At 42.7% G+C, this 15,809-nt stretch overlaps 1 protein-coding gene across 12 annotated transcripts in view; it reads right to left on the bottom strand.

The window, feature by feature from the left end:
- Nucleotides 1–15,809, bottom strand: part of dmd (dystrophin) — a 1,582,845-nt gene that overhangs the window by 391,050 nt on the left and 1,175,986 nt on the right. For all 12 annotated transcript variants that reach the window (XM_055644518.1, XM_055644513.1, XM_055644515.1 and 9 more), the window contains 2 exons: nucleotides 13,943–14,044; nucleotides 5,909–5,987 (listed from right to left, as the gene is read on the bottom strand). In XM_055644518.1, the coding sequence (XP_055500493.1) occupies nucleotides 5,909–5,987; nucleotides 13,943–14,044 (181 nt within the window). The remainder of the gene's footprint in view (nucleotides 1–5,908; nucleotides 5,988–13,942; nucleotides 14,045–15,809) is intronic.

The following is a 15,809-nucleotide window of genomic DNA, read 5'->3' as shown; positions in this document are numbered from 1 at the left end:
GTGTACTGTGGATGGCTTGATTGTAATCACCTATAGTCGTTGAATGATAGCACACAAATAACAGCTTTTCACTGTACCAGAAAACACGTGACAATTATAATAAACTAAATTAAACTAAACTAAGTATTGACTAGTTAGGCTGAAGAGCCTGTTTCGGTGCTGTGTGAGTCTGTGATCTAACAACTATTACAGAGATACAGTTTGAGGCCAAATAGGATGGGAGACTCAGTATTTCAGGTACTCAGCAATCCAAAAGAATAGGCAAAAAGGGAAAGGAGGTGGGGTTACTTTATTAACCAAGAAAGATATCAGCGCGGTGCTGAGTGAGTGCACTGTGACGTGGAATTTGGTTTGAGTGGTAATCATGAAAAGCAAGAGAAAGAAAACAAGGTGGGAGTGGTCGTTAGGTCCCGAATAAATTGCTTCTAGAGAAGGAAAAGCATGAATGGGAAAATATCAAAGACATGGAAGAGGGGAAATGTAATTACCTTATTGATTGGACTGTTCAAATTGGCAAGGAAGCCATGAAAGAGAAATGTGTGGAGTGCATGCATGATTGTTTCTTCCAACATATTTTTACAGACCCATCAGGGAACAAGCTAGATGAGATTTGATCATGTGTAATGAGTAATAATGAATGAACCTTGCAGTGGTTACAGACTCCAAAGGGAGTGGTGACCACAGGATAATAGAATCCTGGATGTAATCCTGGGGCAGCGCGGTGGCATAGCGGTAGAGCTGCTGCCTTACAGCGCCAGAGGCTCTGGTTCAATCCTAGCTATGGCTGCTGTCTGTACAGAGTTTGTATGTTCTCTCTGTGACCTCTGTCCCTCTGTGACCTTCACCGAGATCTTCAGTTTCCTCCCACATTCCAAAGACGTACAGGTTTGTAGGTTAATTGGCTTTGGTATAAATATAAAATTGTTCCAAATGTGTGTCATGGATAGTGTTAGTGTGCGGGGATCATTGGTCGGTGCAGACTCGGTGGGCTGAAGGGCATGTTTCCATGCAGTACCTCTAAACTAAACTAAACTAAATTAATTGGAGGGTAAACACCAAGGGTCCATCATTGAAGTCCTCAACTTAAATAAAGTCAAACAAAATGGTTTGAAAGGAGAGTTGGCTGGTGTTGGATGGGTAAATAGGTTAACGGATAGGTCCGTGGATGAGATTTAAACTGCTACCTCATAATGTTCATCATCAGGAACGTATCCCGATTAAAAAAGGAGATCCCAGGAGAACGATGCTCCAACTGTGGTTCACAAAAGGGATGAAGGAAGTTATTATATCAAAGGAGAGAGCATCCAAAGTGGCAAGGGCTAGTGGTAGACCAGCTAACTGGAAATTGAAACTGGAAAACAACTTAACATGGAGGGCAAAAAGTGAGTACGAAAGAAAACTGGTGAGTAAAATTAAATAAAACAGCAATGATTTCTATGGATGTGCAAAATGGAAGAGGATAGTGAAGGGGAATAGTGGGATACCTAGGCACTGAGATTGGGGAAATAATCAAGGAAACGAGGATCTGACAGGTAGGTTAAATTAATAGCTTAATTATTCTTCATGGTAGAAGATAGAAAAGTACAGCACAGGAGCATGTCCTTGTCCACAAAGTCTGTGGCGATCATGATGCCAAGATGAAATATTCTCTTCAGCTTGCACGTGATCCATAGCCCACCATTCCTTGCATGTTTGTGTGCCTATGTAACAGGCTCCTAAATGCCACTATCATATCTGCTGTAGTGAACATTGCAAATCTGTTGTTCCCAAAGTGGCCTCCTGTACATCGACACGACCAAGCGTAGGCATGTCGATCGTGTGGCCGAATCCGTCTTACAAGATAGCCTGGTAACTTTGTTAGTAACTCCCCTTCCTGTTCCCACATTGACCTTTCTGTCCGTACGTCCCCTATTGATAGAGTCAGGTCACATGCAAAGTGGAGGGACATCACCTCATTTACTGCTTGGGTAGCTTACAACCCACTACATTAAATCGGACATTAAGGCACTAAATATTGTGCCCTTTATCTGTGCACTGTGAATGGCTTGATTGCAATCATCTAGAGTTTTGTATGAAGCCAACAGTATGAACATTGATTTCTCCAATTTGATGTAGCCTCTATTTATCCCATTGCTACCCCTCCTCTTTTTCCCCTCACCCACACACCCCTCTCCCCCTCCCCCCCACCTGGACATGCACCTATTTCTCCCCTCCCCCTCTACTTACATTCCTTCCTCTGGCCTCACAATTCACAACTCTTCAATCCTTTTGCCTTCTATATTGTTATTTAATCTCGGGCCTTAGCCCAACCATTTACCAATCAAAACCCTCTTTTGCCTGTGTTTGCCTAACACTTTGTCCTGCCCCGCCTCTTCCAGCTTTCTTTCCCCAACCCTACAATCAGTCTGAAGAAGGGTCGCGACCTACAGCGTCACCGATCCATGTTCTCTGGGGATGCTGCCTGACCTGCTAAGCTACTCCAGCACTTTGTGTTTTGTTTTCTAAACCAAGATCTGCAGTTCCCAGTTTCAGAATATTCCATCAATATCTGTGTGCTCGCCTCAAACTGTATGAAGGCATAATTACCACCACAAGTGACAATGTATTGGATATGTTGATCATGTGAAAGTCGGGCTGGTTACCAGGACTTGTCAGCTAGCACCAGAGGGTGCAAAATGTAAAGAATTATGGTATCATTTATGACCACCATCTTTTTTTTGTTATTTTTAGGGTGTTTTAAAAGTATGTGTTAATGTTCTATGGTTTGTTTTATGTGGGGAGGTGGGGGAGGGGGTCGGGGAAACTTTTTTTCAATCTCTTACCTTGCCAGAATTGCGATTGTTTTCCGGATCGTATCTCCGGTCGCTCTGCAGCCTAACATCATGGAGCTGGCGGCCTTGCTCGGGACTGACGTTGAGCTCCACTTCAGGGCCATGGACTGACCATCGGAGCTGATCCCATGACTGGGATCGACACTCCAACCACGGCCTGCGGATTTCACCATCAAGGAGCTCGCAGTCCCGGGTAGAGACCGATGTCTGGAAGCTCCAAACAGCGAAAAAGGTTTTGACCAGCCCCGACCCAGGGTGCGATCACCCGGCGTGGGGGAGCTGAGATTACCCCCCTATGCAGGAGCTTGATCTCCCCGACGTGGAGGGATCGACCGCCGGCTACAGGAGCCAAGATTGCCCCGTCAACGGAAGGCTCAAGGCCCCCGACCGTGGGAGAACAAAGAAAGGAAGAGATTGAACATTTTGTGGAGGAGTGACTGTGGTGGATGTTTATGTTAAAATGTATTTTGTGTGTTTTGTTTCTTTTTATTAGTATGACTGTACGACAAATGTAATTCCTCGTATGTTGCAAAACATACTTGGCTAATAAAGTAAGATTATGATTATTGTTAGAAGGAAAAATTGAACAGAGCGAGTTTGAATAAACACGTATTTTTCAGGCTAGAAGGATATAATTAGTGCAGTGCCACTGGTTTGGTTCTTAGCTCTCAATGATTTATGACTATTAATACTGACACAGAGGTGGGGGTGGAATGTAACATCTCCACATTTGCCAATGACATGAAATAGATAGGCATGTTGGGATGAGGACATTTGGACTATGCAACAGGATACAGATAGGTTGAGTAAGTGGACAAAAGCATGGAAAATTGAGTTTCTTGTAGGAGAATATAAGGTTATGCACTCCAGTAAGATTGCTATGAGGAGCATTATGTTATAGTTAAGCTGGGAAAATAATTCAGATCCTTCATGCACTGGAAATCTAACTGCCAGCCAAATTTACCAAACACATAGATACAGGGAGATCACTTCAATTCAAATTACGTAAAGGTTACGTCAATGTAACAATAATAAAGCAAGTTTATACGTTCTTCCAAGATTCAAGATTCAAGATTCAATTTAATTGTCATTTGGACCCCTTGAGTTCCAAACGAAATGCAGTTTCTGCAGCCATACATTACAAACAAATAGACCCAAGACACAACATAATTTACATAAACATCCATCACCTCGCTGTGATGGAAGGCCAAAAAAACTTATCTCTCCACTGCACTCTCCCTCCCCCGATGTCAGAGTCAAAGTCAAAGCCCCCGGCTGGCGATGGCGATTGTCCCGCGGCCATTAAATCCACGCCGGGTGGTGCGAGGTCGCACACCGGGTCTTGGTGTTAGAGCCCCCGGCGTGCGCTCGCAGAGTCCCGCGGCCATTCCAAGCCGCGCGGGGCGGTGATGTCAGGCCCCGCTCCAGGAGCTCTTCAACCCCGCAACTCGGGCGGGAGAAGTCGCCGTTGCAGGAGCCCTGAAAAGCGGTCTCCCTCCAGGGACCCGCGGGCTCCCGGTGCCGCTGTCCGCAGTTGCAGCCTCCGAATCTCCGGAGGTCGGGCCGCAACAGCGCTCCACCACCGCTCCACCCGCTCCGGACTCGGCCAGCTCTGCGACGGTGAGGTGAGTCGTTGGCACCAGAGTCCCCGGTCTTCTCCTGTTGGAGGCCGCTCCTCGTTGCAGCCCCAACGACAACGGAGACCCGACAGAAAAGGTCGGGTCTCCCGTGCAGGGAGAGATTTAAAAGTTACCCCCTCCCTCCCACCCCGCTCCCTCCCACCCCGCCCCCCCCCCCCCCCCCCCCCCACCCCCCCCCCCCAAAAAACACACACCCCAACAAAAATAACAAAAACTACATAGAAACATAGACAAAAAATAATAAAAAACGCGGACGGGCTGCAGAGGCCGCTGCTGCCAAGACTTGCGCCGCCTACCGGAATGGCAACAGGTGAAGTTACTGGATACAATGGAAGAATGCCCTTTATTTATGTGCAGTTACATAGGTCCAATGAATAACTGTCTGGTTTGTTCCACCCCCCTCGAATCCAAGGAGCCCTAAATTCGAGATTATCCAGTGGTTTAATACTCACACGGCACACAAAGATGCACGCAAACTGCCTGGAATGTTTTACATCATTAAAGCAATCGTAAAAATGCTTTTTTAGTTGAAAAAAAGGGTCCATATATAGAATCCTGACCCAGATAAAATGCTGATTTTAGTCTATTTTTGTTTAGTGATACAGCATGGAAAAAGGCCCTTCGGCCCACCGAGTCCACACTGACTAGCAATCCCCGCCTATTAACACTCTCCTACACTAGGGACAATTTTTTTTCATTTATACCAAGGGTAATTAACCCACAAACCTGTAAGTGTTTGGAGTGCGGGAGGAAACCGATGTTCTCGGAGAAAACCCACGCAGGTCATGGGGAGAACGTACAAACTCTCTGCAGACAAGCACCCAGAGTCAGGATCGAACCTGGGTCTCTGGTGCTGCAAGTGCTGTAAGGCAGCAACTCCACCGCTGCGCCACCGTGCCGCACATGCTGCTGATGAGATTCAATTCTGAATAATCCCTTGCAATAAAAATCCACTCTTACCAAGATTTTAAATCACATTTTAAATAAATACACAGGTTTTCTAGTCACCCCAGCATGAATTTTGAAGGGGTCCATTTGCCCAAGGACAAAAAAAAACAACGAGAATTGTTCACTAGTCAAATTAAGAAAACACTTTGTAGGATAAATGAAGGCAGACTCATTTTCATCCTGGTTAATGCTATCATAATAAATCATAAATTACTATTGATTAGTGATTTGCCACAAGCCATTAATGGGTTCATATTGCAGTTTGCATTTGGGTTGAAAGAATTGATAGACCGAAATTATGTATGATTCTCCACTCAACTCAACATTAGAGCAACATTGCTAATAAATCTGTGATGATTGATGCTTAACAGGGATTCATATTCAGAACATATATATTATTCAATTGCTAGTACATTAGCAAGAACAACAGGATCATCCATTGATTAATGTATACCATTCCGAAACAAAATAAAAAGTCAATTCACTTACCAGGTTGATGCCTTTGTTTCAATTCGAACAATAATTTGTTGATCGTCTTCCAGTCAAAATTTAGGTTGTCAATTTTTCCCTAAAATAAATTAAAAGCACAAAGCTGAATGACCTGGTATTATAATGCAAGGATTGTAATGCTTCCTCACCTGCAAACTATAATTTGCAAATTATAAACAGCAGTTACTTTTCACTGAAATGAAAATTAAATAGTAGCATTGCAAATGATTAGTTTCAGAGAACCTTTAATTCAATAATTCCAGGTTTGCCGATATTGTATTCTATGGGAGTAAATTTTCACTTTCATCCATTTTGCCTGAAAACACAACATGCCGCCCATATCACACAAAGACCAACAAACATGGTGGTCAACCCAGCCATCGTTTGATGAGATGGCAAGTGGCACACAATTATTGACCTGTCCAGAATAATTACTTCAGGAAGCAATCTGCTTCTAAATACTGAATAGCAAAAACATTAGTATTAATACCAGATTCATGCAAATGTATTGCATACCATTATAAACTTTCTCAAGGCCTTGTCTTTGGATTACTCCAGCGATTCATTGGCATAAGATAAATACTCAAAACACCATTAACTTGTTTTTTTCTCATTCCAGATATATTTAAAGCATTTTATTTATTCCACTCGTTTCCCTTTTATTTTATCTTTTCATTCTCTCATAGTCTTCAAATTCTGACATGGAAATGGACATGAGGTGAAAAACAAAATCAAGGTTGGAGCTTTTCTCCTGCATTCGAAAAATATCAGAGCGTAAATCTTGCTGCTGTTTTGACAACTTCTCTTCCCGAATTTAAATGCACAGATATGAACATCTTCAAGATGAGTTCTAAAAATATATCAATTGGCAAAGTGACAGCAACTGTCATTAGATATGCTGTTCCTTATAAATGGCGGTGAAGAATGAAGACGACAGCTAAACGATCTTGAACACAAAGGAAAAAACAATGACTGAAATCTAAAAGCACATTCTTTTATTGTGCAAATACTCAAGAGTTATTCCGAAGGTAACCTTGGTAATCTGTCGCAATTACATTGATTGTTCCAGCTGATAATGAAGCAAATGCCAAGCTGAGGCCTCATCTGCAGGCAGGCATTTGATGCTCTGTGACTTGTTTTTTCCCCACTTTATAGCTTTGAGTAGAGACTTTTGAAATGAATCTGTGAAATGTTCATTTTAGAAAATTAATTGAAATCTCTTTCCTGAAGGAAGTAACAGTTGGTGTTGCCTGATGCAGCTGTTCCGAGTGCAATGTGAAACATCTCCACAGGAAAATGGCATCAAACACCTGCTTCCAATTGGTTGGAGGTGACAGCATGATTAATCCACCTAATAACAGGCTGATGTAGTGTTGACGTGGTGAGAGGAAAGTGATGTTCAGGAAGAAGACACTGCATTAACGAGGTCTCACATTTGGTTCGCTGAGATAGAGAAAGCAATGCAAATTCAAGAATTGCTTCACGCTCTTGACTTGAATATAAGCCTTCCCTTTGCAGTTATGGAAGTGAATATCCCAAAACTTTGCTCTGTTTGGAATACTTAACTGGCAAGTACATGTTGAAAATATATGGTGGAAGATCATGGTCCCAATATCAGGCCACGGTCTTAGATACAGAAGAGTCCTCATCCCAAGAAAAGAGGGAATCATAAGTTACATGGCAAGTTTCATGTCGCCAGAAGATGGGTGGCATGGTGGTGCAGCCAGGAGAGCCACTGCCTCACAGTGGCAGAGATCTGGGTTAGATCCTGACTTCATGTGCTGTCTGTGTGAAGTTTGCATGTTCTATGCATGACCTTCATCCGAATACTCCGCTTACCTCACCCATCCCAAAACGTGCATGTTTATAGGTTAATTGGCCTCTGGAATTTGCAAGGAGTGGATGCAAAAGTGGGCTCAAATAGAACTAGTGTGAAGAGCTGATCGATGGTCGGTGTGGGCTGAAGGGCCTGTTTTCACACTGTATCTTTCAATCAATCATTCTCCCAATGTGCTCCACTTGCCCATAAGCATCTTTGAAGCACAATCACTATCACAACACAGAGGCACAATGCAAATAACATACAATCATTGTTTCGAAGCAGCATTAGTGTAAATGATGAGAGAAAGTAAATGCTGGTCGAGGCATAAATGATGTCCGTGTTGGTGGAATGCAGCAAAGCAAACGACTTGATCATTCTCAAGTAAAATATTCTAACACTGTGAACTTTCATAATATTTTTATAAAGGTTGAGCAAATGAAACATTCTCCATTATCAACTGAAGGCACCGTGTTTGTTATGAGCGTCAATTAGTGTTATTGAAAGTGAGAAAAGTCGCTCAGATCATCGTCAAATTTTAGTTATAATTAATGTGGGTTAAGAGTGACAAATGGTCTTGTATCATCACCCTGCTCAATGTAAAAATGTGCTTCCTTTGTTAATGACTCCATATTGTCACAAAGTGTATGTAGCCATTATTTAGCGCTGTGCGTAAAGAAGCATGCAACAGTTTCATTACTTTATCAGTCGCTTATTCTAATACTAATTAATTCAACCTCTTATTCATCAATACACTGTTATTTGCTCATTGGAATGAAGAATTCTTACATCAACAGATCATAATTAATTGCTTCTTCAAAACGCTCAGCTGATTATGAATTTAAAAGTGCATTAAATATATCCTGTATAATGTTGTTTTCAAAATTAGCGAATTAATTTATGTAGATGAAATGTTCTGACTGTGTTAATAACAGCCGCACATACGGGTTTAATACTGTATCAGGTAATTTATTGAGCTGCTGCTTGAGGGAGATGGTTGTGGCTGCTGCATTTTATACATTACAACAGTGAATACATTTCATTCTGAACTATGGCTGAGTTCTCAGATCATGAAAATCACACAAATAAAATCAAGCTTTCCTTTACATATTCAGACTTCTCTCACCCCAGCCATTCCTTCTTCTTTCTGCTCATGGCATGCAGAAAATACAGAGCCTTGAAAGTGTGCACCACCAGACTCAGGAACAGCTTCTTCCTCTCTGAGGCCCTCACTCATGTCTCCTCAGTACCCCGTACCTCCGCCCTTGCTCCCCCTCTCCCAAGTCGCTGCAGGGACAGAGTCCCCCGAGTCCTTACCTTTCACCCCATCAACCGTCGCATACTACTCTGACATTTTCGCCACCTCCAACGTGATCCCAACACTAGTCACATCTTGGCTCCACCTCTTTCTGAACATCTTCACTCAGTCCTCCTGCACCTTTCTGATCTCTCGGTTGCCAAACACTTTAATTCCCCTTCCCATTCCCACAATGACCTTTCTGTCCTGGGCTTCCACCTCTGTCAGAGTGAGGCCAAACGCAAATTTTTAGGAACAGCACCTCATATTTTGCTTGGGCAGCTTACAACCCAATGGTATGAATATTGATTTCTCTAACCAAGTAACCATTACAACCCTCCCTCTCTCCGTCTCTCCCCCACCCAAGTAATTGTACAACTTTCGGCTTGTTGTGTGTAACTCGTTCTCACCTCGCCTGCAGCTAACTATGGTCTGTCCCCTTTATCATTGTTACTCTTTTTGCATATCTCTCATTCATTTGTTCTATATCTCTCTATATCACCATCTATATCTCTTGTTTCATTTCCCCTGACTGTTAGTCTGAGGAAGAGTCTCGACCAGAAACGTTACCTATTCCTTTTTTCCAGAGATGCTGTCTGACCCGCTAAGTTGCTCCAGCATTTTGTGTCGACCTTCCGCTCTGGTATCAGGCATCTGAGGGCCCTGCCATATTCTCTGGTACTATCAGATTCATCTCTCCCCCATGCAGACATTGGATTATATCTATGGAAATGACTGAGGATACTGGATAGGGTGAGGTGCTTTAAATACCTAGGAGTCCACATCTCAGAGGATCTAACATAGACATCACACGCTGCAGCACTGGTGAGTAAGGCAAGGCAGCGCCTTTACCACCTCAGTGAAATTGAGGAAATTCAGAGTGTCGCTGAGGATCCTCCAGTGCTTCTACTCAGTGGCTGTGGAAAGCATCTTGTCTGGAAACATCACGATTTGGTTTGGGAACTGCTCTGCCCAGGACAAGAAGGCTCTGCAGAGAGCGGTGCATTCAGCCGAACGCACTATGGGAACTTCACTCGCCCTCCTGCAGGAACTATACATCAGAAGGTGCAACTCCAGAGCCAACAAGATCATTGGAGACCCCTTCCACCCCAGCAACGGACTGTTCCAGCTGCTACGGTCAGGCAAACACCTCCGTTGCCATGCTGTGAGAACGGAGAGGATGAGAAGGAGTTTCTTCCCAGAGGCCATTAGGACTGTACACTTGACTAACTTTACTGTACCACTCTACTGTAGTGCGGTGTCTATTTAAAATTGCTGTTTTTTCTTTTTTTCCCTCCCACACATATGTAATATGTGAATATGTGATTCTGTTTTGTAGTTTTTTTTGCACGATCTGCAAGCATTGCCACTTTTCATTTCACTGCACATCTCGTATGTGTATGTGACGAATAAACTTGACTTGAACATGTGTGGAGGCAAAGGGCAGGTCATGCATTCTCGGTTGCTCTCCGGTCAAGTGACAGATAGCATAAGCTAGGATTATGCATTCTCCATACCTGGATAACAAGTCAAGTATTGAAGGAACCAGCACAATACTAAGATGGAAATTGGGGACTATGCAAGCACCCACCAGAGGTGACAATAAGATTGAGAAACAGACCTACAGAGTAAGGTAGCAAGTTGGTGGCAGAATTACAATAGGGTAATTACCCCAGAAAATAAGTGTTTCAAGTGTTTCGATTGGGTTTAGGATGAGATTTAGGATGAGAGGGGATCTTATGGAATCTTAATTTAGGATGAGAGAGGTTCTTATGGAAACATATAAAGTTCTTAAGGGATTGGATGGGCTGGAAGCAAGAAAAAGTTTCCTGATGTTGGTGGAGTCCAGAACCAGGGGTCAGAATTAAGAATAAGGGGTAAGCCATTCAGGACTGAGATGAGGATTTTTTTTTTCACCCAGAGAGTTTTGAATTCTCTGCTACAGAAGGCAGTGGTGGCCAACTCACTGGGTGTATTCAAGAGAGATTAAAAAAAGCTCAGGGCTAAAGGAATCAAGGGATATGGGGAGAAAACAGGAACGGGATACTGATTTTGGATGATCAGCCATGATCATATTGAATGGCGGTGTTGGCTCGAAGGGCCGAATGGCCTATTCCTGCACCTATTTTTTGTTTCTATTAAGTCCAGTACCTGTGGCAGACAGTCCCCTTATGAGTAGTCCGAGTCGAAAGTGTCACTTTGAGTGACCTAATATTTTCCGAACAATGGAACTGTGCACAAGCCTTGGGGGCAGGCAATTCAGAGGAAGAATCTGTCATCTGATTGAACAGCAGGAGAGAATCAGTTTTCAGATGTTAAAGGTAAACAGCAATCATAATACTGTAGTCCACAAACAAGATGAGAATCAATAGGCAAAGCATGAGGCACTGCAGTGAGTGGTATCAGTTTGGTCTGCAGAGTTGGTGCAAAGATAGAACTTAAACTGTCAGTTTTGGAGATAAGCTCCATATCATTCCAGATTTGTTTATGTTAGCAGTAAAGGGACTGTCACACTTGGACGTTATTTGCACGTCATGCAGGTGGCATGCGAAGATTTTGTGAATCCCAAAATCCTTGGAGCCACGCGCAACCGCACATCATTGTCTACGCCACCACGCGTCACCACACGCCATGCACACGTAATGCACGCATCGTGCGTCATGACACGTAAATGATGTCGCGGAAATGACGAGCAAATGACACCCAAGTGCGACAGGCCCTTAACACAAAGGAACCAGGAGACACTACACACAAAAGATTGTATGCCTTGTGTTTAACAAGCTGTCTGGGAAGGTATATGCTCAATGATGGATAATGCATTTATAAATGTGTGGCACAAGTTGCAAGGATCATGGGGACTTCCATGTCTAGCAACGTTTACAGATTTATACCCCATTCTATGCCAACCCTTTACCCAGTCAGGTTTTAAACAGCTATTTAACTCCAGGAGCTCATCAGCTGAAATAATTCTGTCATTGATTTGTTCCTATTATCCATCATAAAACCCCTCCCAGTTTCTGACGTCTTTATTTTAAGTAAATTAAATTCAGTTTGATTATGAATAGATGGTAAAACAGCGTAAACCTTCAGATTAATAGAAATACTGAAAACTGTTTTAAAACCAGCTCAACCATGGTAGGTTCATGTGTAGGAAGGAACTGCAGGGCCTGCTGCTCTACACTGAAAATAGGTACAAATTGTTGGATCTGTTTTGTTTTGTTTTGTGTCTTGTTTTCACACCTCACCTTCCATATCTCTGTCTCCCTCTCCCCTGACTCTCAGTCTGAAGAAGGGTCTCGACCTGAAACATCACCATTCCTTCTATCCAGAGATGCTGCCTGGCCCGCTGAGTTACTTCAGTATTTTGTGTCGATCTTCACTATAGCTTTATGTCCCATTTCATACTCTTCCATGTTCCTCAGGGGAAATGTGCTTATTCATCAAGCAGTTGCTGATTTTAATCTGACACTAAATCATTCCCCTGAAGCCAACCATGCTGACAATTCACTCATGGTCAGTCGCATGCAAAGTGCTAAACTGCAATGAGAGTATATTACACTTTGCTACCTAAATTTACCACCATTTTCAGAGGCAGAGCACAAATGCACTGACATCACCACAAGTGCGTACGTGTGCATTTGGCTGTAATGATTGCAGATTAATTTCTTGGCACATCTGTGATTCAAGTGCTGAATTAAATTGAATTAAACAACTTGTATTTATGGAGTACATAGAAACATAGAAAAATAGGTGCAGGAGTAGGCCATTCGGCCCTTCGAGCCAGCACCGCCATTCAATATGATCATGGATGATCATCTAAAATCAGTACCCCGTTCTACAGATTCACAACTCTCTGGGCGAAGTTTTTCTTCATCTCAGTCCTAAATGGCCTACCTCTTATTCTTAAACAGTGACCCTTGGTTCTGGACTCCACCAACTTCGGGAACATTTTTCCTGCGTCTAGCCTGTCCAATCCTTTAAGAATATATTTCTATAAGATTCCCTCTCATCCTTCTGAATTCCAGTGAATACAAGCCCAGTCAACCCATTCTTTCATATGTCAGTCCCACCATCCCGGGAATAAACCTGGTGAACCTGTGCTGCACTCCAACGATAGCAATAATGAATTTACTCAAATTAGGAGACCAAGATTGTACACAAAACTCCAGGTGGGATCTCACCAGGGCCCTGTACAACTGCAGTATGACCTCCTCGCTCCTAAACTCAAATCCTCTCGCAATGAAGGCCAACATGCCATTAGCTTTCTTCACTGTCTGCTGTACCTGCTTGCTTACTTTCAGTGACTGATGTACAATCACAACCAAGTCTCGTTGCACCTCCCCTTTTCCTAATCTGACACCATTCAGATAATAATCCACCTTCCTGTTCTTGCCACCAAAGTGAGCAACCTCACATTTATCCACATTTTACACCATCTGCCATGTATCTGCCCACTCATCCAACCTATCCAATTCACCCTGCAGCCTCATAGCATCTTCATCACAGCTCACACTGCCACCCAGCTTTGTGTCATCCGCAAACTTGGAGATGTTACATTTAATTCCCTCATCTAAATCGTTAATATATATTGTAAATAACTGGGGTCGCAGCACTAAGGCTTGCGGCACCCCACTAGTCACTGCCTGCTATTCTAAAAAGGACCCGCTAATTCCAGCTCTTTGCTTCCTGTCTGCCAACCAGTTCCCTATCTATGTCAATACCCTACCCCCAATGCCACGTGCTCTAATTTTGCACACTAATCTCTTGTGTGGGACATTTATCTTTCTGCCAGCTATCAGGATTCTGATGTAATTGCTCAATAATATTTCTTGAGATAAAATCTTGGCATCGGGATAAAATACTTAAAACTTCATTAAGGCAATTGCAATATTCCAACTCCAAAATATTAAAAGGTTACCTTTAATGGTTGTAAGATCGGTTTTTCCTTATAGAATTGCTGTGCCTTGAAAAATACGCCTTCCACATCAGCCTGTTTGGCTAGCACTCCTTCCTCAGTCTCCTTAAAACAGAAATAGATTAAAAATATACATCAGTGTGGGATGATCAATAAAGCCATATATAGGTGTTCATATCCACACAGATTACTGAGGTTATTCCATTCTGATTATGTTCTAACAATCTCCTTATGCCGACTTACTAATCAGTAAACGTCAAACTTACTGAAACATAAATCTCTGCACAGCCAACAAATCTTGCAAATAGTAACATTGCTGAAAATGTGGTTTGTACTTTCCTGTCAGCTCTCAGCAGCAGACAACAGACAGTAGTTCCAATACAATTATATTTGATTATGCCAGTAATTGCGTATATCAGCAGTTTTCAAATTCAACTCTCACCAAGATCACCAACTGTAGAGAAATGTACATAAAATATGGAATGACAAAAATAAACATCCAATCAAGAAAGGAAATGAAATAAGCTATTGCAATTATTCTCCCTGATCCTCAAAGGTCGGCAACTAAAAAGTAACAATGTTCTTTACTACCCATCCTTTTATTATAATGTGGACTCTTATACACCGGCGAGACCAAACACAGAATGGCCGATCGTTTCGCTGAACACCTTCACTCAGTCCGCCTAAACTATAATTCTCCTTTCCATTCCCACAGAGCTTGCTGTCCTAGGTCTCCTCCATTGAGTGAGGCTAACCACAAATTGGAGGAACAGCATCTCATATTTCGCTTGGGCAGCTTACCGCCCAGTGGTATGAATATTGATTTTTCTAACTTCAAGTAACCCCGGCATTCCCTCCTCTCTCTCTCTATCCCTCCCCCATCCGAGTTGCACTAGCTTCTCATTGTTACCCTACATACAGCTAACAATGGCCTGTTTCCTTTATCATCGTTTCTTCATTCATTGTCCTTTATCTCAACATCATCATCTATATCTCTCGTTTCCCTTTTCCTTAACCAGTCTGAAGAAGGGTCTCCCTCGACCCGAAACGTCACCCATTCCTTCTCTCGAGAGATGCTGCCTGTCCTGCTGAGTTACTCAAGCTTTTTGTGTCTATCATTTATTCTAGCCCAATTAATTGTTTTTGAGAGAAGGTGCAGAAAACAGGAAAACCACCTTGTTTAAATAAATCCTATTATTAACCATATTTCTGTGCCATTAAAATAATTTACCCAGTTTCAACTCACCATTTCCGTTACCATTCTATTCATCTCCACTTTCAATTGAAATATGTTCATAAGTCCATAAACACTCCTCCTGTACTCACATTGTTCATTGAAACAACCTGCTTGTATCTACATTGCCCATGCTTCTCAGTATTTGAGATTTGGCTATTTTTCACGTTCAAATCTCCTCCGCCCTATTAAAATATGCTAACATCTGTGTGAACATCCCCACGTTAGCTGCGTGGAGAAGAACAAGATATTCCCAAGTGAAGATCAGAAAGCACAGAAACAGGTTCTCATGAAGGCCAATGTGCCAACTGGCTCTTTGGCTCAAAACCTTCCATTCCGACCAATGTGCCCCATCAAAGCTAGCCCCATTTGTCCATGTTTGACCCTTATTCCTCCAAACCTTTCATATCCATGCATCTGTCCAAATGTCCTTTAAATGTTGCTATTGTATCTGCCTCAATTACTTTCCCAGGCAAATTGTTCCACATCCCACCACACACTGTGAGAAAAAAAGTGACGCTCAAGTTCCTATTAAAACCTTCCTCACTGACCATAAACATATACCCTGCAGTTCTAGACGAGGACATGCAAACTCCACCCAAGCAGAACCCAAAGTCATGCATGAACTCAGGTTCT

Source organism: Leucoraja erinacea, chromosome 13, assembly GCF_028641065.1.
Source record: "Leucoraja erinacea ecotype New England chromosome 13, Leri_hhj_1, whole genome shotgun sequence".
NCBI lineage: Eukaryota > Metazoa > Chordata > Chondrichthyes > Rajiformes > Rajidae > Leucoraja > Leucoraja erinaceus.
This window is presented reverse-complemented; position numbering and strand designations above follow the sequence as displayed.